Source organism: Cetorhinus maximus, chromosome 13, assembly GCF_964194155.1.
Source record: "Cetorhinus maximus chromosome 13, sCetMax3.hap1.1, whole genome shotgun sequence".
Lineage (NCBI taxonomy): Eukaryota > Metazoa > Chordata > Chondrichthyes > Lamniformes > Cetorhinidae > Cetorhinus > Cetorhinus maximus.
Genome location: NC_135891.1, coordinates 44303057 through 44330579, shown reverse-complemented (window position 1 = coordinate 44330579; position 27523 = coordinate 44303057). Strand labels below are relative to the sequence as shown.

The 27523-nt window shown below is 40.6% G+C and overlaps 1 protein-coding gene across 6 annotated transcripts in view; it reads right to left on the bottom strand.

Annotated features, from left to right (window-relative positions):
• Positions 1–14191: 14191 nt before the first annotated feature.
• LOC144688587 (tyrosine-protein phosphatase non-receptor type 1-like) overlaps positions 14192–27523 on the bottom strand; it is a 114144-nt gene continuing 100812 nt past the window's right edge. For all 6 annotated transcript variants that reach the window (XM_078555337.1, XM_078555338.1, XM_078555334.1 and 3 more), the window contains exons 5-9: positions 27121–27258; positions 20948–21157; positions 19762–19923; positions 17563–17780; positions 14192–14655 (exon numbers count right to left, since the gene is read on the bottom strand). In XM_078555337.1, the coding sequence (XP_078411463.1) occupies positions 14442–14655; positions 17563–17780; positions 19762–19923; positions 20948–21157; positions 27121–27258 (942 nt within the window). In that variant the 3' untranslated portion in view covers positions 14192–14441. The remainder of the gene's footprint in view (positions 14656–17562; positions 17781–19761; positions 19924–20947; positions 21158–27120; positions 27259–27523) is intronic.

Below are 27523 nucleotides of genomic sequence, written 5' to 3'. Positions count from 1 at the left end.
AAGTTGGTGCTCAGAACAAACTTTTGCTTCTTGTATTCCATCTACAGTGTTCAAATCTGGAGTTGTCATCTAAACAACTAGTTATCCTTCTTGGAGGTACCAATGGGGAAAAAGATTACATTTTTGTCTTGAGAGATTTTGTCGGTGACAAAATACCTGGTGCTAGGATGTTGGAATGGAGTCAATCCTGTTACAGACCCTATTCTCATGGGGTAAAACTGTTACTGGGGATTTTTTCCAACATGTTCTGATGACACTAAGGCAAAATTTCAACATGTAGGATAATCCTAACTGAACAAGGAGGACAATGTTTATTGATGCTTTGAGAGAGTTAACTACACAATATTAAGTTAAAATCCAGCAGTACACTTGCATATGTTTGGAGAGAAAAGGAGGTTCCTAAATCTCAACACTTACCTAATTGAATCCAAGCTCTTCGAGATTAAGTGGGTATGTCTCCATACCTCCCAACAGCCACAAGTTTGGTTCGGAGATTCACACACGATAGTGGATTTGCATGGACGCAGACATTCTGCTGATCAAGTTGCTCGAAATCTCAATGATAGATTATTTTGTCATAGAATGATATGGTTGAATCTTTCAAATAAACTGTCATAGGTATTTATCCTTAATTTAGAATAATGAACTACCAGTGTGGTGGTCCAATAAATATTACAATAAAATTATCCATCACCTAGTATAACAACTTTACACATGCACCATTCATGAGGTGTTCCGAATTCCTAGCTGCTTAAATAATCTATTTCAGAAATTTCTTCAATCATTTGCTGGAAGTAGTATCAAAGGGCAGAATTTTCCAATCCCTGTGTTGAACACAAGAACACATGAAATAGGAGCAGGGGTATATCATATAGCCTGTCAAGCCTGCTCCGCCATTCAATACAATCATGGTTTTCACCTCCACTTGTGTTTGGTCCCCATATTCTGCAGTTCCCTAAGATTCCAAAAATCTTTCTATCCCAGCCTTAAACGTATTCAATGATGGAGCAACCTCAACCCTCTGGGGTAGAGAACTCCTAAGATTCACATTGGTGGCAGGCTTGGAAGTGGGGATGGCTAGGGAAATAGCATGGAACCAGGTCAGGACAGTTTCCCAACACATTTTTGCCACTGGGGAAGATTTTCAGTAGCGGGCAGGGTGATAAATCAGCTGCCTGCTAAACAGGCACAAAGTAAATTAATATATTTAAGACCCCAGTTAAGGTCAAATTAGAGGGCCCACTAGCATTTTGTCAGCTGCATGTGAAGGCTGCCAGCTCCATGGAAGTGGCCTCCCTGTGGCGGTCCAGGGGGCCATCAAAGCCAGAGGGTTCATGCCCCAAAGTGGGGGCTGTGGATAAGAAAGGCAGTCCCTGTGGCCTTAACAAGCCATCCAGAGGAGTCTTCCTCCCATCAGAGGGGCCTGCCTGCTTGGCTGCTTTGAAAACTTTATGTTTACCCCTTCCAGGATGTTTCCATGTTAGGACGCCCTCTTGATATCCTACCTGCCTCAGCAGTGTGTACCTCTTCTAGTGGAACTGGAAAGGCATGGAGGTAGCCAATTAGGAGGTCACCTTTGGAGATACCCTGGTGCTGGCGCACTGTTAGGACCCCATTTGGTCCTGAGCTCAGAGTCCTGAAGCCCACAGGAAAAATTTCAGCCTATAGCTTTAGTAAGAGAAGGGAGAATTGACACCTCCCTTAAAGGAAAATTCTAATAATCCAAGTCATGGAGGGAAAGAGAATTTTGTGAAAGATAAATTTCAATCAATTACTAAAATAGACCATATCACTGATGGGTAATTTTGCATTTATTCATCTTCCAGGTACAATATGATTGTTCCAAATTGGGAAGGTGGATAGTAATAAATTTAACAGTAATATCACCAAATATCATACAACCTCCTAGGCTAGTTACTCTCTTTGCAACAGGAGGTACAACAATGGCCTGCAGACAATTGTTCTTTTTTTGTATTGCTTTTTCCACTTCCTGTATTGCTTTTAAACATCTGTGCATCTGCATCCCCACAGCCATTCATGGTCTTTCACTCCATTAAGAATTTATCATTTGAGGTAAATTCCCATTCTGCTATTTTTCCCTACATGTGGTTGTTATATTCCAAGCACGGATACTTACATAAGAGGTGCATTTACCACATCTATGCCACTTTCCTGTGTCCTTTTGTGAACTTCCACATTTTTCTTTAGCTGGTCAATTACGAAATATGTTGGCTAACTTTGGTATTTTCTCTTTTCACATGTCTAAATCATTTATGCCTAGACAATTTAAGCACACTACAGCTACATGGAGCCCGTTTTAATTCATTCTTCTTCCCTACTTTCTATTCTTAAGCTATTGTTCTCTCCATGCCATAACTTTATCTTGAAGATAATGGGCTTTAATCTTCAAAAGAAGCCTTAAGTAAACTTTATCGACACATTTTGAAAGACCAAATATTATATTCACTGTATGCTAATCAATTTAGAAAAATGAGTAAATCAGTCATGCATGACTTGAGCTTTACCCTGCAGTATTAATTGGCCTCTCATAGCCAATACTTAAGTATTTACCAATGGAAGTCCAGTACAATGCCACCAGCTTATCAACAGAGAAAGACCCCCTGGTTCATCTTATCTGTTCCAAAAATCCCTGATACCCAAAAATCATGTTATCACTTAGGGAAGATGAAAAACCAGATAAAAAGCCAGGAAAATTTGGGGGAAATCTGGAGACCCTGCCCCCAGATGATCGTAACTGGTCAACGAGATCACTCTGGCTCCAAATTTCTTGCAATATTTACCTTATTTTCCTCCCCAAGAGGTCCATTATTCTTTGGGAAAAGAACCATCTCCTGACATCTAACCTAGGTTTGGCCTTACACAACTTCAAATTGTGGTCCCTGGTCTTCCCTAACCTGTTTAATTGGAACAGTCAACTCGACCACTACTATTTTCTTCATCATTTATAAACCTCAGTCAGATCACTTAAGTTAATGCCGGTCTTAAGTGTAGAGTCCCAACTCTTTAGCCTAACTTGATAACCATGATGCTTTAAACTGGGAATGAGACTAGTGGATCTCCTCTACAACCTTTTCTCAACATCATCCACCATGTGAGGACACCAAAAATGGGACATATTCCAAGTGAGGTCAAATCAAGTTCTTGTAGAAGGACAAAACAGTATGCCTTTGTTATAATCAATTGTTCTATAAATGCACTCCAGCACTCTTATTCACTCTAGCTACCACTTTACAGCATTATTCACGAACCTTCAGAGAATGCCCAGCTCTTTCTTCCACTTTTTCAATGCTTTTTCCTGAGGGGTTTATGTATGTGAAGCATTTGTCTTGCCCACATGCATAACACTGCACTATTCCAAATTAAACATTGTTAGTCAGTCGTGAGTTCAACCTCCAAGTATATCAAGAAATACTTCAAACTGTATTGTTTACAGTGCTACCAAAAATCTTGGCATCATCTACAAATTTGTAGATCATGCCCCGACATCTACATCCAGGAAATTAGTTTAAAAAAAGGTGAAGGACACCACTAGCAAATCTAAATCCATCAATAACCACTTTCTGCCTATATCCTTCCAACCAGTTCTCAATTTAGCACATTAACTTGCATTCACATATTGGCTTTAATTTAGCAAAAAGACCACAAGGCTTATAATAGCGATTTCAATGAAAACATTTTTAACATTGAGCCACAGAAAGCACTCAGGACAGATCACCAAAAGCTTGGTCAAAGAGGGAGATTTTGAGAAGCATCTTAGAAGTAGAGGTAGAGAGGTTTATTGAAGAAAAGCCAGAACTTAGGGCCAAGACAGCTGAAAGCACAGGTGCTAAAGGTGCAGCAATTAACACCAAGGATGCTCAGGTCAGAAGTAGAACAGCACAGAGTTCTCAAAGGCTTCGGAGGCTGAAGTAGGTAGAGATACAGAGGAGTAAGGCCATGAAAGGAAAATAAGGTAGACTATTTTAAAATGGAGGTGTTGTTGGACCAGAAGGTAGCAAACACAGGAGATGGGTGATGAGACCTTGTGCAAGTTAAGAAATGGGCAGAATTTTGGAAGAGCACAAATTCAAATAGACTGGAAGATGGGGGGGGGCTGATCAGGAGAGCATTGGAATAGTCAAATCTAGAGGTGAAAAAGGCATGGATGAAGGTTTTAACAAATGAGCTAAGGCAGGGCTGAAGTTGAGCAATGCTTTTGCTTACCAATATTGGATGCCAGATAGTGTGACAAATCAGAGTAGGAGAATTGCAAAAAGGTGATGCGATGGAGCTGAGTTTGTCAGGGTACATGTGTTTTTTGATAGCTATGGGTTGAAGGTAGGTGAGAAAAGAGGAACCAAGAATAGATCCTTGGAGGATGCTAGAGGTAATGGTGCAGGTTTTGAAAGAGAAAACATTGCAGGTGTTTCTCTAGCTCCAATTCAATAGATAAGAATGGAACCAAGGAAAGGTACTTCCATCCAGCTGAATTATGGAGGACAGGTGTTGAAGGAGGATGGTGTACCTAATTGTGACAAAGGCAGCAGGTAAGTCAAGGAGAATGTGGACAGCTCGTTTATCATGGTCAGGCACAATGCATGCCATTTGTGGCTTTAGTAAGGGTCGTTTTAGCACTGTGGCAGGGACAGAAACCCGGTCGGAAGCATTCAAGCATAGAATTGTGGGAAAGATAGGTAGCATTGGGAGGTTACACCATGTTCAAGGGCTTTGGAGGAAATGGAAATTGGAGATGGTGCAGTAGCTCGCAATGACAGAGAGATCAAGGGCTGGTTTTTTTGAGGGGAGAGGGGGTGATGATGACAGATTTAAAGCAGGTAACAATATCAGCTAACATTGGGGTCAAGAGGGAAGTTGGGTGGTCAATAGGTTGGTCGGAATAGGATTGAGGGAACTAAAGGTGCGTATTACGGACACAGTTTGTACAGCAAAGGCAGGAGATAGTTTTTTTTTCTAGATTTTAACCTGAGTTTAGGGCTATGGCAGCAGGGAATGTGGAAGTAGGAAAGCAGAGGTAGCTGAAGGTGGTCTTGAACTATTTGAAAAAAGTCCAAACTCCTCACACTTGTTGCTTCAGGGGAGGTTGGAGACGACATGGGATGGTGGTTTAAGATGACAGCTTGTGATGGAGAGAATCTCCTGCATTTCTGGATGATGATCAAATAGTCAGCAGGTTTAGCAATGGAGAGCAGGACCAGGATAGTACTTTAACATGGCCAAAACAAAAATTGAGGGCCCCCAATATATCCAAGACATTATATATTGCATCCGTAATGATCCCCTCAAGCACCTTTACTATTATCGATGTCAAACTAATGTGTCAATAGTTACCCAGTTTTGTCATCTTTTCAGGATAATACTTTTGGTCCATATTGTGGCAGATAGACTTATGGACCTATTCAAAACAGGAATTCCTGATGTGGTAACTGCAGTCTCAAGGCCAGGTATTTGGGCTAAAATTACTTTGAAGTCAACAGACAATATATTGTGCCCTCCTTGAAGGCTTTTAAGATGCACAGCTAGCAGCCTATGGTGTCTAACTTTTGGAACAGAGACTTATTTTCTTAGTCAGAAAAGAGTAGATACTACCTTAATGTGGATCAGTTCCATAACCAAGTTTGACACTGGCCTATACAGAATTTGACTACTTAGTCCATTATCTTTCTTATAGATTTGCAGCACAGATTTCAAAGACTTGCAGTATGTAATCACTGTTTATAGAAATGTCCATCAGGATGGGAAAAATTTGAAATTTAGGTCATTTAATCTCAGCAAAACACAGTTCTATATTTACAAGATTTTGAGACACATCAAAGCTTCATTGCAGTTAAGACAAGAATGTAAAGGCTTCAAATTTTGGAAACAACTGATTTTGTATGAAAATGTTTTGTAAATAGCTGTTGTAGACAGGATGAAGAGAGTTAGGAATGGACTTAAAAGATTGAGGAGAATCATATGATTACTTCAAAGATTTTAAGCATCTGTTATACAAAGATTAGATTTCTCTGACCATTTTGAGTGCTCCATACTCACACCCACCCCTTATCTCTCTTGCATGCCATCATTTAACTTTTTGCAACTATTAGTTCAAAGAGATATGGTTTGAGACCCAGTCACCACTTCCATGAGGATGAATTTAATTCATTCTAAGGCAATCCATTAGATTTTTGACCTGACAATAAGGCTAAAATCTTGAGAAATCTATGAAAGGATGGCTGTATTAATTCTGAAGTTCAGGTGAACTGCAAATGAAAAACTGAAAAAAAGAATCGAGCAGACAAAAACAGCAGCTGGATTAAGTAAAAGTTTCCTAAATATGAAGTTTTTTCAAAAATCATGTTCTTCACACATTTCAGCAAAGATATTGCTCAAGCTCAGTACAGCATAGAGGAAGGCTATTCGGTCCATTATGCTGGCTCTCTGTAGAGCAATGTGGCAAATCCCATCTCCCCGTTCTATCCCTGTAGCCTTGCAAGTTTATTTCTCTCAAGTGCCTATCCAATTTTCTTTTGAAATCATGGATAGTCACCAATTCCACCACACTCATAAGCAGCAAGTTTTAGGCCATTGCCACTTGCTATGTAAAAAAGCTTTTCGTCATATCACCCCTGTATCCCTTGCCCAAAATCTTATAATCTACTTTAGATGGTTTAACTGTGTTCTTTGAAGAATAAATTGACTTATTGTAAATACCTTTCATTCCAGTAAACAAGATTTTAGACACAATTAAAATGGCAACATCCGGACCTGAATATCAATCTGATGATTAGGTAGGTAGGTTTGTGGAAGAATGTAAAATTGAAAGACGATGTTGACAAACATGGTCATTCGTACATTCTTATCGACAGGCTCAACTCAAATTTTCAAATTTCACAAGTAGTTGAAATCTGGCCAGTTCACTTTATGGTTCTCTGATTAATGTGTCTGAAGATCCTGGTAATAAAAGATTCAAAATTTGTTTCAGAAAGGAGATGATTTGCCTAACCAAGGCAACTAACTTTTTCTTAAAAAAGTTATGTCACAAGGGTCCTGGAATCTTCCTAGTAGCAGCATGCAAAAAAAAATCTGAAGTGCAGCAGCTGAGAGAAACGTGCTATACAGTCATGTAGAGTGGAGAGATGGTGGCGTGGTGGTAATGTCACTGGACTAATAATCCAGAGGCCTAGGTCCCACCTGGTTCACTAATGTCCTTTAGGGAAGGAAATCTGCCATCCTTACGCAGTCTGGCCTACGTGCAACTCCAGACCCACGGCAATATGGTTGACTCTTACATATCCTCTGCAATGGCCTAGCAAGCCACTCAGTTCAAGAGCAATTAGGGATGAGCAACAAATGTGGGCCATGCGAGTGGCACTCATCTCATGAAAAAAAATCCACAAAAGATGATTTGTACATTAGAAAAATAAATAAATAGAAATACATAGTGCAGTCCAGCTTGGATAGCAAATTAGCTGCTGTGCATGGCTACAGAGATGTTAATGACTGCATGGTAATAGAGGACATACACATGGAATTGAAAAAGGGAGAATCTTTGACAGTGAAGCAAAAAGCCCTATATTAAGAATTGTAAAGGTCAAAAATCAGCTCAGAAGAATCTTCCCAATTCTTGATTAATAACTGATAATCAAAGAAAAAAGCTTTATTACACACTGCTTTAAAACGAGGTGCCCAAGGTTTTAAGCTTATAACTGGAGGTGTTGTAGTTTGCAGTTTAAAATGTCACATATACCATGATGAAACATGAGATTTGCTTTCAAATTGGTTTTATTTTGCATTAATGATTTATGTGGTGCACTTGAAGGCCAGCTTGTAAAATTTAAAATGGTTCTGCAAAGTCTGTAAATGCTCAAAAAGCCCTCAGACCCTTTTGTTAAATGGTTGAACAATATAAAACCGTAGAAAATCATACAATATCAATACATGCAGAAGTAGCTAATGCTGCCTAGAAAACAGCAATACAGTTATTCTTAGTCTACAAGATACTGTACAAGAAAATAAAACACAAGAAGCTATTTACTACTTCTGTGGCAAAAAGCTAATAAAATGTGAAACAGTCAAGTAGGAACATGTTAAAAGATCACACCAGCTCAAGTAAAAAAAAAATCAGTGTATCTCAAATGTTTTTTTTATATAAGATTATAGGTACAGAAAAGTGCAACTTTTTAGCTCCCAAGTGCTTACCTGTAATTTATGTAAAGAAACCAAACTGTAAAAAAAATGGTGCAGAATTTGTATTTCATAATTCTGGGAGTGGGCTGTTTAGCATTGAAAGTTGTTTGGCAGTGCACTTAGGAGAGGACATTCAATGATCAAACTTTCTGTTTTATGATTTTATTTGAAGTCATGCAGCTGGCAAACACTTAGTGCAAGCAATTAATTTATAATTTTAAATTAAAAGCTACAATTCCACTGAGAAATTTTATAAAAACAAGCTGTGTGTTCAACATATTACAATGAAAACACGTTGATATTTTAAAAAAATTGTAAATATTTGGTCCAAAAGTACATCAATAAAAACAAAAATAATTCCAGTTAAGTCAGACACATCCCTGAAATTTATGGAAACTAGTGTGATCTTATAGGATTTGTTAACCATTTTTTTTAAACAATCACATTGCTGGGAAGACAACAGGAGAAAAAGAAATAGCAGCACTGATGTGCTCCTACCTAGAAGAATTCTCAGCAACACCGAGACACAAATTGTGTAATCTGTAAGGCCATACAAATAAAATACTGAACAGATTTCCCTATTCCTCAGCCATTTAAGGTACAGAAAATAAAAATCTACTTAAGAGGAAAAATACCTTGCATAATGTTAAGATTCATTGATGAACTATATCGGATGCTATGTTACAGACAATGCTACTGCAATACTGTCACTTGAGTGGATGCTAGTTCACATCATTCACCAAACTATAGCAGTTGTTTGGCAAGAAGGTACTTTGCGACCAAAATGTTTTTCAGTTTAAAGAAAAAGACAAATAAGTTAGCCAGACTTTGAACAATGCAATAGATCACCCATTGCAAGTCATGTTTACAATAGGATACTTAAATTTTTTTTCGCACTTTCCTACAGGTCCCTTGATTAGATTGTTGGTGTGCAAGTTACGTTTGGAGTTACAAATCACTCCAATTGGTACTAAACCAGAAGTTTAATTTGGCCAATGACTAGAGGGAAAAATAGCAGGTTCAATTTGAAATTCATACACTGATATACAGAAAGATACTTCTCCAAAGATAATTATGTTTGGGCTGGAAAGGTAAACTAAAATCCATTTTGTAAGATTTAAGCTGGAATAAGATTTTTTAAAAAGGCGGGATTAAATAAAGGCGCACTGGTTTCTATTAATCTAAAAGACACATTTCAGTGTACCTGATGAAATGAATAGAAGGTCAAGATTAATATTCATTATATGGAGGTAGCCATTACACTGATTTAGATAAGAATGGTATTCAGCTAATGTTGTCCAATAGGATTTCAATGCTCGCCAAACTTGCGGCAATCAGGGTACCATATTGCCACATGATACAAAATATATGCAATATTAATAAAACAAATGCACTCTCTCTTTTGAAAATAGGTTTGAGGTTTTAGGTTTGAAGCAGTTAGCAATCAAGACTGACACTCATTACCAGAGTCAGGAGAACAGCTTCAAATGGGTTTTACAATCCAACTATTCAGCAAAGCAAGCTGTACATAGTCTCAAAGGGTGGTGACAATCTGCTAAATAAAGCGCTCTATCTTTGGCAGTGTGCTCTAATTTATTTTTTTTTTAAATTCAAGAGTAAACTGTCTCTATTTCATAAGAATTGATTTATCAGGAGACCCAGGAAGGAAAAGAGTTGATAAATCCCTACATATTGGCTTCTGCGCTGACTTGTCTTGCTTGGGTTCTGTCACCTGCCATTTCTGAACAGTGTCTGGACATTTAATAGAACTCTAGCTCATGGTCAACCTCCTGTAATCTCTCCTTTTACGTCAATAGCTCCCTATTCTTTTCAATAATCTGTTGAAATGAGCTAAGATGAAGATAGAGCACTTTGGACCTTGCTGCACTGCCCCAGCTTGCTTAAACTGCATATTTCAACCCTTACTGGCAGTCATGCAGCACTGTCCATTGCTCATGCACCTCAACTGCTTTGCAAAAACCACTCACTACCAGCTAAACAAAACCAGGTTCTTCAGTTAGCATCTCGTTTCACTAGATTCAAGAAAATTAAGAGTAATTGGACCACTGTCCTTCTGAAGTCCTGCCTGCTTTCGCAGCGCTACAGAATAGTCCCACAGATCTAAATATATCATTGAGGCATCTAGGGAGAACAGGAACAGAGAAGGTAACAAACGATCAACCACCGTTCTTGTTTCATTGAGCAAGTGGTCTTTCAGCTTCCAGATTATTCGAAACCCGACAACTGAACTATATTCTGATAAATATTGGTTACTCCTGTCTAAGAACGTGGTTGTTTCTTCCTTGCTCAATTAGAGACAGATGACAAAAAGCAGTCTAGTTAGTCACACCCATACCCATTGCTGCACCTTCTAACATAACTCAGTGTTGTGCAGCTCAATAAATGAACAGCTTCAATTTGTTACATGTGCCGAGCAGTGAGCATAATGGATAATACTAATCCAAATGGATCATGATGAAAGAATTCATAACACAGCTTCCACAACGTTGACCATTTATCTCTCGTTTATAACTTCCTGTGCAGAATCGGTGTCTCACTAAATTTTGGGTTACCCTAAACCTTTAACTTAAGATCCCAAAATGATAAACAGTAATATTCAAATACTGATTATTTGCTTGTTCATTGAAAATCTGCTAGACATTCTAGACCAAAATTCAAGATAGTACACACAGCTTTATACACCTTCACACATTTCAGCAAGTTCAATTTTTTTATAGCTTGAATAAACCAAGTATACTAATTACAAGCTGTTATTTTCATAAAGGTAGGTTTATGAAAAATAGGTAATTTCATAAGTCAGTGATTACATTTTCTGCTAATGACAATATTGATCACTCCAAATTAAGCAAAGTTGAATTAGACTTCCATACACAGTAACTGATATTATTTTACTGATCAGCTGCACACACTGCCAGATTTTAGCATCAGAAAAGGTGGATATAAACTGCTCAGACCACACAATATATGTTGTCCACCACACTATACCTTTTGCCTTTCTTTTCAAGTTGAGCCAGAGACACAGAATTGTCTGGGAGTTTTGGGGGGGGGGGAGGGGGGGGGGTTGTGGGACAAAGATTCTTTCATATTTAACATATGCTATTCGTCAAATGGCTGGTATTCCTTGAGATCCAAGTCCTACATGTTTGTCCACCAGTTGGAGGTAACATATCTACATTCCAAAATGTATTGAAAATTGAATTTGGAATGATACACAATCTAATTAAAGGTAATGAACTGGGGGTCTGGGATGCAATGTTGATACTGAACAACACTAAAAACAATGGTGTACACATAGTGGTTTGGTAGTACAGAACTTGAGTGTTGCTGAAAAAAGAGACATGTCTAAGCTTTTCGTCTTGCACTCATCAGGACACTCGCAAGAATACCAATAAGGGGAAACAACAATTTATACTGTATGTGAAGAGTGCTGATTAGTTGGCAAGTGGACTCTGATTAGTAGAGGTGTTGCCATGGAGAATTCACTGGTGATAGTGACTGACAGTTAACTGCCAAACATTGTTTGACATTTAACCCAGGCAGTTTGACCCAGATTGGTCAAGGCATTGCCCTAAGGAATGAGTTCAGCGAATTGGCTGTCACTTATTTTGTTGAGGTGAAACAGGCGCAATTTATGTACATGTTCTGTCTGCCTGTGTAATATGCCACTTATCAAACAATCAGCACTCTCTTCACGCAGTATAAATTGTTGTTTTGTCCCCTTATGTTGGCATTCTTGCGAGTGTCCTGATGGGTGCAAGACCAAAAGCTTAGACATGTCTTTTTTCAACAATGCTCAAATGGTGTACACACCTTACTTCTTTTCCGACTGAAGAATAAGCACAACTCCTTTGTAAAATTGTTAAAGATCAACTCTTCTAAACATTACATGCTCCTTGAATAATAATTTTTGTGGAAAATTTACATTTTATTCATGGTCCACAGTCTGTTCATAATATCAAAATGTGCAAAATGTTCAATACCACAATCTAATTATTTAATCTGTTCAATTATCTTATTGGTATGACCATGCTGCAAAGAGTAAGAGCCAAGGAAACTTTTAATTAAGGCATGTAAGCACAGCAGCTCAATAGCTTGTTTACATTAAAGCAGCTATTTAGCATTTTTGTAATTTAAGAGGTATACCAATACACCCACCTTTTAGTTCTTCTGTACATACACCAAACTACATTATACAAGAGTCTTTTAGTTTAAAATCTTACAATCCGAGTTTATTCACACCTCACTTCTGCTACACAGAATTGGAATAATACTCCAGTAGAGAGCTTAACATTGATCTAGGCTTTTAAAATGCAGATTTTTCTGGATGAAACTCTACAAAGTGTGTCAAATCAGACAAAGAACTGGTAATGTAGAGGAAGTCACCAGATTAGTCAGTCACATTCCTGTACGAAGATGCAGGACAACAGTTGAGAGTCATACCGGAAAAAATTACCTCCAAAGTTGACCTTATCCATCAAACTTAAGCACTTGTAGAATTGTGTCCTGATTAAGACAGCAGAAAGTGAAATGTGAACAAGCCTTGGAGACAATTTTGGAATGTTTGAACTAGATCCTATGTACTTGAAATGTGACAAACATCTCAATTACACTGATTAGAAAAAAAACTATATATATATATATTTTATAATATATATATATATATATATATATATACACACACACACACATACACACACGCCATAATAGATTGAAACACAGGTATGCTAGCTTTTATATAAACACCTATCATGGAAATCAACCACTGAAGGGTTAATTTTTCAGTGTCTGTCTCATAACCACTGCCACTATCACCAACCAGAACAATCATGCAATTAGTTTCAACATATGCAACACATGTTCACAGTAGCAATTAAGATATATATCTTTCATCTTCCAAGCAATTTCATATTTAATGATGCTAATGGAGTCTGCATGCATTCTACTACACTGGTATTCAATGTATAACTGCCAGGATACAATATACATCCAGGCCATTGACAATCATTCAACAAAGCAATTCTATAGCTTACACGCTTATTTCCTATCATATATTATTAGTATCCCTGTATTTTGATATACATGATCCAAAAACGTCAATTCTTTTCATTTTAAGACAACAAAACTATATACTGACTACTTACAATTTTCCCTCAGTTTAAGTACTGGTACCCTATGCTTTACAGGACAGGCGGTGGTCAGCTTCCAGTACTGGCATGAGGTATTTTATTTTACTTTGCTATGAGCCTTTGATGCAAGGCTCTGATGAAAAATGCTATATTTTTAATACATTGGTGGCTAAAAAAATGACTACAGTTACAAATAAATATGGAGTGAAAGGTGTTCAGTTGCAGATGTAACAGTTTAAGTTTTAAATGTGGTGCAGCTGTAAAAAATGCTGGTGGAAGTGTTCTGCATTTGTTGTATTACCTCTACCCCATTATATGGTTACTAAATAGGAAAAGGCTAAAAGCCAGTTAATTCACTTTGCTTTCAGATGGTTTGTGCAAGAATGCAAGCACATGTGTAATGCAAAATGTTTAACAGACACAGTTGAAGAGGTCTATTTTGCTGGGATACCCTGAGCAGCAGTGGAAGCCTCTTAGCAGACCTTTTTAATAAAAGCGACAATGTAAAGCCAAAGCTTTGCTAAGATTAATGCAATTTCACCGCAGATGCAGCCCAAATGTTGTTAGAAAAGACATATTTTTGACTATTGGAAGGTGTTGGCAATAAAGCACAAGTTTAACATAAATGCTACATTTTGTTTCTAAAGAATAATATATTGGGCATTTTTCATTAGGATGAAAAAATGGCATAATTTACATTAACAAAGTAATTATGAATTAAGTTTGCTAGGGTTACAGGGCATGTATTTTTCTGAACACGGTTAATTTCGCAATATTAAAAGAATGCAATGGACAACACCCTCCCTTCCCTACCCTGGCACACGCGCGCACACATACACACACACACAAAAAAAAAAGCTATTTGGCATTTTTACTGCTTTCTCCTGAATATTCAAGGCCCTGAGATTTGAATGTTATGCTCTTGGGACCATGGAACTACAACAAACCATAGTGCATCATCATCATCATATCTCTATAATCACAACCAAGCTCCAGCCTCAGAAACTAGGTTTGCTTCTTAAGACATGGACCCTCCAGCTTTTAAAAACATCAAATATTTTGTTTTACTATACTGTATAATACATACATTATCCTCTAGGGTATTTGTCAATGGAAGCATGCCTTGTAACAGAGGTAAGCCCCAGCTGCAAGAGCAGTCACCACACATACATTAACCACAAAAGGTTTCCAATGTAACCAAGGACTTTTCTCCTCCTCCACCTCCTCATCCTCTTTTCTTCCTGAATTCATCTGTTCTCTTGTCTGTGTGGGCATAGCTGCATTTTCTCCAATATGCCTCTTCCGAAGTTCAGGTTCTGAACTAAAAGGATATAAAAAGAAAGTATTGAGAACAGTACATATTTTATTTTACTGATTGATGGTTTGTACGTCTGATATATTGTGAATTTCAAATAATTGGCATTTTTCAGATTTGGATAAAAGATCGCACAATTAGCATTAACACTGCCATTATGAATTAAGTATGCTAGGGTCACAGGATATGCAGTTTTCTGAAGATTTTTAATTTGTCAACAAAGAACACAACGTACATCACACAAAATCTAATTGGCAGTTTTACTGCTTTCTCCTGAATTTTTAAGGCCTTGAAATCAGAATGTTATGTTCTCAGGACCACAACAATAAACCCTAGTAAAATCATCTTATCCCTACAAACCCACCAGAAACATCACCGTATCCCTACAATGCAGCCTCAGAAACTACAGACACAGCCCTGCAGCTTTGCAATCAAACAGCCTTATATGCATTATATTGTATAATACATCCTATAAACTAACATTTGCACACTGTCAATTATAGAAACCATATCCTATTTTGCTTGTAAACTCATTACAATATGATCAACAACTCTACCACAGAGCTTTATTGTCCAGGTACGCGTTACCAGTTTTTTTCCAGTTATGGTCCGAAACTAGACCAGCGTAATAAATTGGTTGATCTTCTCCAAAAAACTTGCACCTTGTGATGTCAACTACTCATTTCTTCAGATAATTAACAACAGAATGCTATGTTAACAAAGCATGTTGTACACATATGCTGCCCTGTGACCTGTACCTCGAGAACAAAAATATACATGGGGGAGTGGGGGGGGGGGTCCTCGTGCATGAATCACAAGAAGCTAGAAGTTCAGCAGGTAATAGGTAAGGCAAATAGAATGTTGGCCTTTATTTCAAAAGGAATGGAGTATAAAAATAGGGAAGTCTTGCTAAAACTATACAAGGCACTAGTTAGACCACATCTAGAACACTGAACAGTTTTGGTCCCCTTATCTATGGAAAGATATACGGGCATTGGAGGCAGTCCAGAGAAGGTGCACTAGGTTGATCCCAGGTATGGAAGGATTTTCTTATGAGGAGAGATTGAGTAGGTCGGGCCTGTATTCATTGGAGTTTAGAAGAATGAGCGGCGACCTTATTGAAACATAGAAGATTCTTAGGGGGCTTGACAGAATGGATACTGAGAGGCTGTTTCCCCTTCTGGGAGAGTCTAGGACCAGAGGGCATAATCTTAGAGTAAGGGGTCACCCATTTAAGACAGATGAGGAGGAATGTCTTCTCTCAGAGAGCGGTGAATCTGTGGAATTCTTTACCGCAGAGGGCTGTAGAGGCTGGGTCGTTAAGTATATTCAAGGTTGAGATAGATTGATTTTTAATCAGTAAGGGAATCAAGGGCTAAGGGGAAAAGGCAGGAAAGTGGAGTGAGGATTATCAGATCAGCTATGATCTCATTGAATGGCAGAGCAGACTCAATGGGCCAAATGGCCTATTTCTGCTCCTACAGTCACATCTGTAATCTCAGCTGAATGAGGGCTGCATTTTATGTGGTCGTGAGGGTGACCATGGCCATGAACTTTTACACATTTGCCTCCTTCCAGGCTAGAGCTGGAGATACTTACAACATCTCGCAGTTTGCTGTCCATTGTTACTCACTGCTCAGCTGACTACATTTCATACTCTCTTGGTAGAAAGCGCATACAGCTTTGAGAGGATTACAAGCCTCCCCATGGTGCAGGGTTCCCATTACTGCCGCGTAAAACTTTGTGAGCACCGCAGGTCAACTCTGCCCTATATTACAACCAGAAAGGATTCCAATCCCTCAACCTCCAGCTGGTATATGACCATACACAGCAAATCATGCAGGTCAATACCTTGTATTTGGCAGTCATGATGCCTTCATGGAAGCATGACAGCCAATCCCAACTTTACTCTCCACTGATGGGCACACAATTGTATTTCTAAAGGGACTGTTGGATAGTAATTGGGAGAAGCGCAGGTCAAAATTTCCCTTTCTCTAGCTCAGGGGTGCTGAGACCGATTGGAGCGCTCCTTTCATTCCACCAGAATCCCAGCAGACTGAAGATTGAACGTGGGCCTGTCTTGGTCAGCTTGATTCATTTACTCTCTGGATAAACCTGTTGGATAAACGTGCTAAACCATTCTGAACATTACTAAGTAAACTTTCACTCAGAAAAAGATTAGTGACAGAAGTGATTTTTATACTTAAGACAAGTAAAAGGAACTGGACACTTTTGCTTTTTACCTTGCTTCAAGTTGCTGCTAAACCATCAGCCCAAGGCTCAATTGTTAGCTCAATAAAAAAGGAATTCCTACAACTTATAATTAATGAAAAAACATTGCAAAAGGAAGTGAGTATTTGGTACAGTCATATCCATCCGCAGTTGCGGCCTGAGCAAATTCCCCTGCCAATAGCACTAGATTCCCCAGGATCATCATTGATATGTAAACAATAGATGAATTACTTTCTCATGTGGAAAAATAAGTACAAATTTTGATTTACAAGAGAACAGGTAAAAAGTCAAACTATTTACCTTTAAATAATTATTGAATGCATCAATTTTATTTTGGGCTCAAATACAATACATAGTTTCACTGACTCTCTGTCTAATTGCCCACACCTAACTGTGAGTGGATACTTTCAAACAACGCTGTTGCAATGCAGAATTGTTGACTCATGATTGACTAAATTCAGGAAGCTCAGTTAATATCCTCAAGGCAGCTTTTCAGTTTCTTTTTTTACTTAGCATGAACTTATTATGCATTGATAAATTTAAACTTTTCCCCCCTGCAAACACCTTTCAAATTTGAATAATGTAAATGTCAGAATGAATTCAAACATACAATAATGACTTCCACTTGCATGATTTTACATTGTTTTAAACTGGTCAGGATGGCTGAGTCCCTATAAATACCTTTCTGATCTTGACCTGGTAAGTTGGTTCATCATGCCATCATGGATTTCTTCCATGTTTTCTTTACACGTTCTCTCATCTGGGTCTGTAAAGCATATCCTGTGAGCTGGTGTTTTTCCATTGGGTGTTTCAGTCGCCCTTTTTGGAGGACGTGGAGGTGGAGGACTATGCTCTGGAGGTGGGTCAAGATCTTCATTGGACAACTCTTTCCATTGTTCCTTAAATTAACAAAGCAAACTTTAAAAGATAATCAAGTTGATTGATCAAATTATTTTCTCCCTCTACTTTTCTCCTGATCTCTCCATCTTATGTTGTATAAGATTCCATCATAACAGGCAGCTATTCATGATGCTTGAACGTAGACAGCTGGCATTAAGAGAATGGGGATAGTACAGTTCAGCCTAATCCAGTTCTAACCAGAATCCATAGACATGGAATGCCCAGCAGAATGAGATCACTGCGCAGGAATCAGGTGCAGAAACAGTTAATATTTCTCTTCAACACAGCTCAACACAAGGCTAATTTTAGTGGTTCCACTAATAGCTCAGCTGAGACCAGCTAACTACACATTCACCAGGGATTGAACCCAGGACCTTCCTGGTCTGCAGGCTCCATCCACACCAGTTAACTAACCCATCCAACCATCTACAGAGTTTTCAGTAACTCACTTGTTTTGTAGTTTTCAAATAGAATGCTGACACTCTGCCATATCAGCATAACCCCAGGCACATCAGTATCTTCTACAAAACCAAAATGAATTTTCCATTTCCTATGCCAACCACTGCTGTGCCTGAAGTGAGACTGTTAAATTAGATCCATTTCACGTCATGTTTTAGACAGCTTTGTGCTTTGCAAAGCTATTTAGGAAAGCAGTTGAGGCTGTTCAAACTCATTTCTCTTAACTGTTGAAGATAAGGAGAGCAAGACAAAAGATAGTTAGGAACATAGGACTTAGAGGAGTAGGCCATTTGGCATTTGTGCCTGCTCTGCCATTCAGTATTATGGCTGAGTTGAATGTGGTCTCAACACCACTTTCCTGTCTGCACCCCCACTTAAATCCCTTGTCCATCAAAAATCTATCCAACTCAACCTTGAATAAATTTAATGACCCAGTCTCCACTACTTTCTGGGGAAGAGAATTCTACAGATCAATGACCCTCAAAAGAAATTTCTTCTCATTTCCATCTTAAAAGGGAGATGTCTTATTTTTAAACTGTGTCCCCTACTTCTAGTCTCACCCACAAGAGGAAACATCCTCCTGGTATCCACCCTATCAAGTCCCTTCATGATCTTATATGTTTTGATAAGATCCCTTTCATTCTTCTAAACTCTAATGAGTATAGGCTCAATTTGTTCAACCTTTCTCTGTAAGATCATTCCTGGGATGAAGGGCTTGTATGATCATTCCATTGAGGGAGTAGAATTCTGGTCCCCCTATGCCAGATCTGATGAATTTTCACTTCCGCTATGCAACAGAAGTAAATGCAGAGCAGAGGCTAGCCACTTCATTTATTCAGTGAGGCAACTTCATATAGCATTTTCGGCTGGTCATGTGTTGACCAGGGTTTGCCATATGCATAAAGTATTTAACAATAACTAAAACACCAATAATATTATGTTTATTACTTTGTCATACCATTTATCTGCATTTGTATATATTACTGAAAACCCAACACAACACACAAAAGTTAACTTCTCTATGTATTAACAATTAAATGTAAGGTTTTGTGTAAGTTTATTGATATTTTGGTTTAGAAACCAAATTCTGCTGTTAGTACCAGTTTGGGCTAGAGTCAGAAGATTGCAAATTCATGCTCCACTCCAGACTTGAGCAATGTCAATGCATTAAGGGAATGTAGCATTGATGGAGGTGCTGCGCTTTCAGAAGCCTGTTAAAGTGAAACCCCACTTGCCTGTTCAGGTGTGTGTAAAAGATCCCATGGCACTGCCTGAAGGCAACTAGAGAAGTGCCAACATTTATCCCTCAACTAACACCATTAAAATAATCAGCAATCTTAGTTGCTATTGTGGCACCTTAACTTTCATAAACTGGTTGTTGTATTTGTCTATATAACACTCCAAAAAAAAATCATCTTGTTGGGCATGAAATGCTTTGATCTTTCCTGTGAAGTGCTATATAAATGCAATCTCATCCTTTGCTGTTAACAGTCAAATCAATGAACAAAGTTAAGTACTTACTTGTACAGAGGAGTCTCCCATAATGAATTTTGCCCCTTCAATAATTGCCATATAGGAGAAACGCATTTGATCAGCTGTTTGAATGAGGCCCATACGATATTTCCTCATTTCTAATAAAACTTGTTTAATATTCACAGACAAAGGATCTTTCCGCTTGTCCATCTGCCAATGAGTCAAACATTGGTATTAAATCAAGAAAATCACAGTTTGAGCCACAGTTCCAGTCATTCTTATTTGACCCTTTTGGGACAACAAAGTATCCTTACTGCTTGTTACAGTTTCTTTGCGTAAGTGCACGTGCACATGTGTCACAGGCGCACGTGAGAGCACATGTTTGTGTGGGGTGAGGAGTGAGTCAGTGAAGGTGGACCACCTGAATAGTTACACAAACACAATCAATCTCCACTACATTGATCAGTGCCCTATAATGAACATTTGAATAATTTGAATTCAGTATTTTTCTGGGTGTTAATTTCAAAATTAGTCTCTATACCTATACATCTACATTAAATGTGGCACTTCAGGCAGTAAGTGAAGTGAAGAGTAAGTCATTGCTATTTGTCCGGAATCTGGAGCATGGTTGCGATGCTTAGCTATAAAGGAGCAGTTGATTTGAGGCTGCTATTATGCCCTATGGGAATCAAGTAATTTTAGTTCCGAATTCCTGAGGTAAATTAGAAAGCAATAAAACGTTTGTAAACCTTAGGCTGTGCTTCAACCACTTAAAAAGAACTTTTCTTTATAACAAAAAGTGACAGCTGGATTGACAACCTCTTTGCAGGGATAAATATTCACTAGCCAAAATTCTGAGCTTGCAGCAATATTTTCTCCAGAAATAATTCAGGAAACAAATACATTTCCTTCAGTAAAGATCGATTCTTAAACAGAAATGATTCTTTTAAGCAGCTGTTTCTCAAGTTGTTTATCTCCTTATTTTCTCTCGGGTTTCTTGAGAGCTTTTTCTGGCTGATAATTCTCAGAAAAAGTACTGGATATAATTAAGTATAGGAAGTCAGCTGTTTATGCTAATTGCATCCAGAAGGAGAAGTACATTATTTGACTAATAAATTTCCTTCCATGTGTGTAGTCATAACCTCTCAGTTTTTGTTGAAAAGGTAAAATACATTTTAAAGACCAAGTCCAGAATTCAGTAGGAAATCAGTATAAAATATTAAAATCTACTTACCAGGAGGAGGCATGTATCAACCAGAGAAAAAGTGCCAGATCGTCCTATCCCCGCACTGCAGTGAACCATAACAGGTCCGTACTCCGGATTCAGAGAGCCAGATTCCCTCACTTTGAAAAGGAAGTTAAGGAATGAAGCAGGAGATTCTGGAACTCCAAAATCAGGCCATGTGGTATAATGAAAGTGCAAAATTTCCCTGGTTTCTTTGGTCTATATAAGCAAAGTGATAATGGAGGAATAAATTAGTCAATGCATTGTACCATTCCATATGATCTCTTTCCTATTAAAAGCTTTTAACCCTCAACACAGACATCTTCGAAAATACAAACTTCTTTGGAAATATCTAATTCATTATGTTAATAGAAGTCAGAAGGAACTAATATTGATCACTCTAGTTTTGGAAATAAAAGTCCCATCAGAAACGTGCCACTAGATATTCAGTGCACTACCCAATGACAACTGCATCTCAACCAAACAAACCACAGATATTCAGGCACAGTAGCAATAACATGAAATTCAAAACCAGTTTCAACTATTTTCAATGCTATAAGCAGAAATATTACTTCAACAAGAGAATTATCTACTAAATATTTGATAAATTGCAGGACTCAGCACGGTATTAAGCCATACAGGACAAGGGTTTCTATGGTTTCATTCCTGCTCTATAATGATTAGTTTAATATTAGTTGAGACAACGCAATTGGTTTTATCCATTCAGCTAGGGGGGAGGGAGAGAGAGAGAGAGGACGGAAAGAGAGAGAGAGAGAGAGAGAGAGAGAGAGAGAGAGGACGGAAAGAGAGAGAGAGAGAGAGAGAGAGAGAGGACGGAAAGAGAGAGAGAGAGAGAGAGAGAGGACGGAAAAAGAGGACAGAGAGAGAGAGAGAGGGGGCAGAAAGAGGACAGAAAAAGAGAGAGAGAGAGAGAGAGGGGGCAGAAAGAGGACAGAAAAAGAGAGAGAGAGGGGGCAGAAAGAGGACAGAAAAAGAGAGTGAGCGGACAGAAAGAGAGAGAGGGAGAGGGAGCGCGAGCAGAAAGAGGGAGCGCGAGCAGAAAGAGGGAGCGCGAGCAGAAAGAGGGAGCGCGAGCAGAAAGAGGGAGCGCGAGCAGAAAGAGGGAGCGCGAGCAGAAAGAGGGAGCGCGAGCAGAAAGAGGGAGCGCGAGCAGAAAGAGGGAGCGCGAGCAGAAAGAGGGAGCGCGAGCAGAAAGAGGGAGCGCGAGCAGAAAGAGGGAGCGCGAGCAGAAAGAGGGAGCGCGAGCAGAAAGAGGGAGCGCGAGCAGAAAGAGGGAGCGCGAGCAGAAAGAGGGAGCGCGAGCAGAAAGAGGGAGCGCGAGCAGAAAGAGGGAGCGCGAGCAGAAAGAGGGAGCGCGAGCAGAAAGAGGGAGCGCGAGCAGAAAGAGGGAGCGCGAGCAGAAAGAGGGAGCGCGAGCAGAAAGAGGGAGCGCGAGCAGAAAGAGGGAGCGCGAGCAGAAAGAGGGAGCGCGAGCAGAAAGAGGGAGCGCGAGCAGAAAGAGGGAGCGCGAGCAGAAAGAGGGAGCGCGAGCAGAAAGAGGGAGCGCGAGCAGAAAGAGGGAGCGCGAGCAGAAAGAGGGAGCGCGAGCAGAAAGAGGGAGCGCGAGCAGAAAGAGGGAGCGCGAGCAGAAAGAGGGAGCGCGAGCAGAAAGAGGGAGCGCGAGCAGAAAGAGGGAGCGCGAGCAGAAAGAGGGAGCGCGAGCAGAAAGAGGGAGCGCGAGCAGAAAGAGGGAGCGCGAGCAGAAAGAGGGAGCGCGAGCAGAAAGAGGGAGCGCGAGCAGAAAGAGGGAGGGCGAGCAGAAAGAGGGAGGGCGAGCAGAAAGAGGGAGGGCGAGCAGAAAGAGGGAGGGCGAGCAGAAAGAGGGAGGGCGAGCAGAAAGAGGGAGGGCGAGCAGAAAGAGGGAGGGCGAGCAGAAAGAGGGAGGGCGAGCAGAAAGAGGGAGGGCGAGCAGAAAGAGGGAGGGCGAGCAGAAAGAGGGAGGGCGAGCAGAAAGAGGGAGGGCGAGCAGAAAGAGGGAGGGCGAGCAGAAAGAGGGGGCGGGGGGCAGAGGGGGCGGGGGGCAGAGGGGGCGGGGGGCAGAGGGGGCGGGGGGCAGAGGGGGCGGGGGGCAGAGGGGGCGGGGGGCAGAGGGGGCGGGGGGCAGAGGGGGCGGGGGGCAGAGGGGGCGGGGGGCAGAGGGGGCGGGGGGCAGAGGGGGCAGAGGGCGAGGGGGCAGAGGGCGAGGGGGCAGAGGGCGAGGGGGCAGAGGGCGAGGGGGCAGAGGGCGAGGGGGCAGAGGGCGAGGGGGCGCGGGCAGAGGGCGAGGGGGCGCGGGCAGAGGGCGAGGGGGCGCGGGCAGAGGGCGAGGGGGCGCGGGCAGAGGGCGAGGGGGCGCGGGCAGAGGGCGAGGGGGCACGGGCAGAGGGCGAGGGGGCGCGGGCAGAGGGCGAGGGGGCGCGGGCAGAGGGCGAGGGGGCGCGGGCAGAGGGCGAGGGGGCACGGGCAGAGGGCGAGGGGCACGGGCAGAGGGGGCGCGGGCAGAGGGAGCGAGCGCGAGAAGAGGGAGAGCGAGCGCGAGAAGAGGGAGAGCGAGCGCGAGAAGAGGGAGAGCGAGCGCGAGAAGAGGGAGAGCGAGCGCGAGAAGAGGGAGAGCGAGCACGAGAAGAGGGAGAGCGAGCGCGACAAGAGGGAGAGCGAGCGCGACAAGAGGGAGAGCGAGCGCGAGAAGAGGGAGAGCGAGCGCGAGAAGAGGGAGAGCGAGCGCGAGAAGAGGGAGAGCGAGCGCGAGAAGAGGGAGAGCGAGCGCGAGAAGAGGGAGAGCGAGCGAAGAGAGAAAGAGAAGAGAGAGAAATAAAAAAAATCAGGATTTTCACTTCTGACCGTTAACTAATATCCCTTATTGGAAAGTGATTGCATCGAGGCCAAGTAAGGGTAAGGTTTGACTCTGTCGTGGTTCCCTTCATAGTTAAACATTCTTCCCAACATTCACCAGTGTGTCAATTGTGCCTCAGTTGGTAGCTCCCTCACTTCCGAAAGTGGCTGTGGGTTCAAGTCTCACTCCAGAGACTTGAGCACAAAAATCTAGGCTGACACTTGTATCGAGGGAATGCTGCACTGTCAGTGTTGTGATATTTTGCAGGAGAAGTTAAACAGAGCTGAACGTAAAATATCTAATGGCACCATTCGATGAGAAACAGGGGAGATATCCCCAGTGTCATGGCCAATATTTATCCCTCAATCAACATCACAAAAAACAATTAGCTGATCATTACTACATTGCTGTTGCTGTCCAAAAACTGGCTGCTGTGTTTGCTACATTAAAGCACTTCCAAAGTACTTCATTGGTTTTGTGCATGAAGTATGCCACCCATGGACATGTACCACAGTGACAATTAGCATCTTCTGGAGAGATTCTATAACTTACTGCAGTCAGGCCTGATTCTGACAATCAGATCATAAGAATCTATAAACATCCAGCAAGAGTGCTGCTTGCTTCCAGTTACCATGTCAAAACACAGATTGGGATCAGTTTTGCTGTACATTGTTGCCTTTCAGCATAGTCAAAATAGGAATATAAATGAGCGAAAAGTAAAAGCTTGCACAATTTTAAAAGCAAGTTGGAACTATTAATTTAAAACAATTTGGAAACCTCAAAGACAAAGGTAAAACACATTTGGCTTAGCTTCTGAACACACATCAATGCCATCACGAAGATTACCTGCTTTGACCTCCGTAACCTTGCGCAACTCTGTCCCACCTCAGCTCATCTGCTGCTGAAACCCTCATCCAAGCCTTTTAACTCTAGACTTGACCATTCTAATGCATTCCTGATGCTTCCCACATTCTATCCAATGAACCTGATGTCACACAAAACTCTGCTGCCAGTGTCCTAATTCGGACCAAGTCCAATTCACCTATCAACCCTGAACTCGCTTATTTACACTGGCTTTGGGCAAGCAACACATCGATTTAAGAAGTCTCATTCTGGTTTTCAAATCCTCCAATGACCTTTCCCTTCCCAAAATCTAATCTCATCCAACCCCAAAACATCACAAGACATCTGCATTCATCTAATTCTGGCCTTGAGACTCCCAGATTTTAAATGCTTCACAATTGGCGGCCATGCCTTCAGCTGCCTCGGCCACAAACATTGGAATTCCCTTCCTAGACATCTCTGTCTCTTTCCTCCTCAGGAACAGTCAACTGGTGCTACACAAGTGCCAGACAATGACCATCTTCAACAAGAGAGAATCCAATCCTCTCCCCTTGACATTCAAAAGCATAGCCATCACTAAGACATCCTGGGAGGGTTAGCACTGACCAGAAACTTAACTGGACCAGTCATATGAATACTGTGGCTACAAGAGCAGATTCTGAGGCTAGAAAGTCTGTAGGGAATAACAAACTTCATGACTCCTCAAAAGAAAAAGCAAGCCTGTCCACCATCTACAAGGCAGAAGTCAGGAGTATGATGGAATATGCATCACTTGCCTGGAAGAATGCAGATCCAATAACACTCAAGAAGCTCAACGCCATCCAAGGCAAAGCAGCCCGCTTGATCGTAACCCCGTCCACAGACTTAAACATTAATTCCCTCCGCCACCAGTGTACAGTGACAGCGGTGTTTAACATCTAGAAGGTGTACTGAAGCAACTGGCCAAGTCTCCTTTGACAGCACCTCCCAAACCCACGACTTCTACCACCTAGGAGGACATGGGCAGTAGGTGCAAAGGAACACCAGCATCTGCAATTTCCCCTCCAAGTCACACACCATCCTGACTTGGAATTGTATTGCCGTTGCTGTACGCTCACTGGGTCAAAATCCTGGAACTCCTTCCATGATACAGTTTAGTTGTACCTACAACACAGATTGCAGCGGTTCAAGGAGGCAACTCACCACCACCTCCTCAAGGGCAATTAGGAATGGGCAATAAATGCTGACCTTGTCAGCAATGCTTAGATCCGAAAGGATTATTTTAAAAAATCATTTGTTTTGAAATGTAATCATTTGTATAGGCAAATACAGCAACTAGTTTGTGCACAGGCAAGTACCACAATAGTTATTAGATGAAATGGCCAACTGTTTTGATGGTGCTGCCAAGAACGAATGTTGACCAAGACAGAGAGAGAACTCCCTGCTTCTCCCATTTAATGCTTCATTAATTATATGGCAACAATGTGACACTCCATCAGTGCTGCACTGAAGTGTCAGCTAGATGACATGCTCAACTCTGTCATGATGCATGCAGCTACACCTTGACTCAGGAGATGTTACAAACTAAGCCATTATTTGAGCATTGGCCTAACAAACTGAAGAAGGTTCCAATTGAAGTTCAGGTCCAGAATTTCTGCTGATATGTGAACCATTTTTTAGCTTGGATTAATGGAAAAATCATGATATCTACACGTAGCAATTTCCATTTCTTCATAGAAGTAACTTGTGTTGGCATAGATGGCATATAGAATCAAAATAGTTACAGCGCAGAAGGCAGCAGTATAAATTATTGCTTCCTTTGAAATTTGGCATTCTTGCGTCTGTCCTGATGAATACACATCAAAAAGCAATACAACTTTGGTACTACCAAGCAACTGTTTAAATAAAGGATCTTCTGCTTCATTATCCAAGGTGTGTTATTGCAAATTTACCTAGATCTTAAAGTTAAGCTAGATACTTTGGTTTTTATAGAGTAATATTTTTGTGGGATCTTCCTGCCTGCGCCTTTGCCTATAAAAGTGTGGTTGCACTTCTAAAGTAACTGGATGGATGCAAGGTGATTTGAAGATGCCCTAAGGTTATGAAAGACTCTATATAAATTCAACTTTTTTACTGATGAGTTCTAATTGAAGAAATCATTTCCATTAGGCGATTGATTATATAAAAAATCTCACATGCACACTTTTCTTTTGTTTTACCTTCGCATCCATTCCTCCATCCATGGACATGAGAAATCCTTTTAATTTGGTGGTCTTGAGAAAGCAAAACTATAGTGAAAGTTTGCATATCCTAAAATACCATAGAAGTGTGTCTAATATAAACACTTCACTAATATTTTGTCTAATTTTGGTCAGCCTCCCCTATGGAAATTAAGCCAATACTATTACCCATGAGTTCTATATAATAGAAAGAGAGTTATATTTCAAAAGCTAAAATTCCCAAATTCAATATCCGCTGATGCACTTACCACAAGGTTTTCCACTTCCAACTGCCGTACTGTGTAATATGATTTTACATCTTCAGAGATCAATGCTAGTTTGAATTTTGTGTCTGCGAATATCATGTCCACTTCTTCTTTACTTGGCCAATACCGTGCACATTTTACCTAGAATTGAAAGGAAATTTTATAAAAGTTGGCTTTATCTTGTGCTAACATTAATGCTTTCTGCTATTAAAAGTGAACCAACTATTTTTATATTTTGACAAAGCTATTCTTATTGTCAAACTAGCTAACATTAAATAAACATGCTTATTTCTGGATAGATATGTTTGAGGATTAATGGAAGTGAAATAAAACATTTCCAAGCATTCTATGCAGTTACTTCTTAGAAATGCACAAAGCAGCAGCACAACCAAAAAAGGCAGCAGCA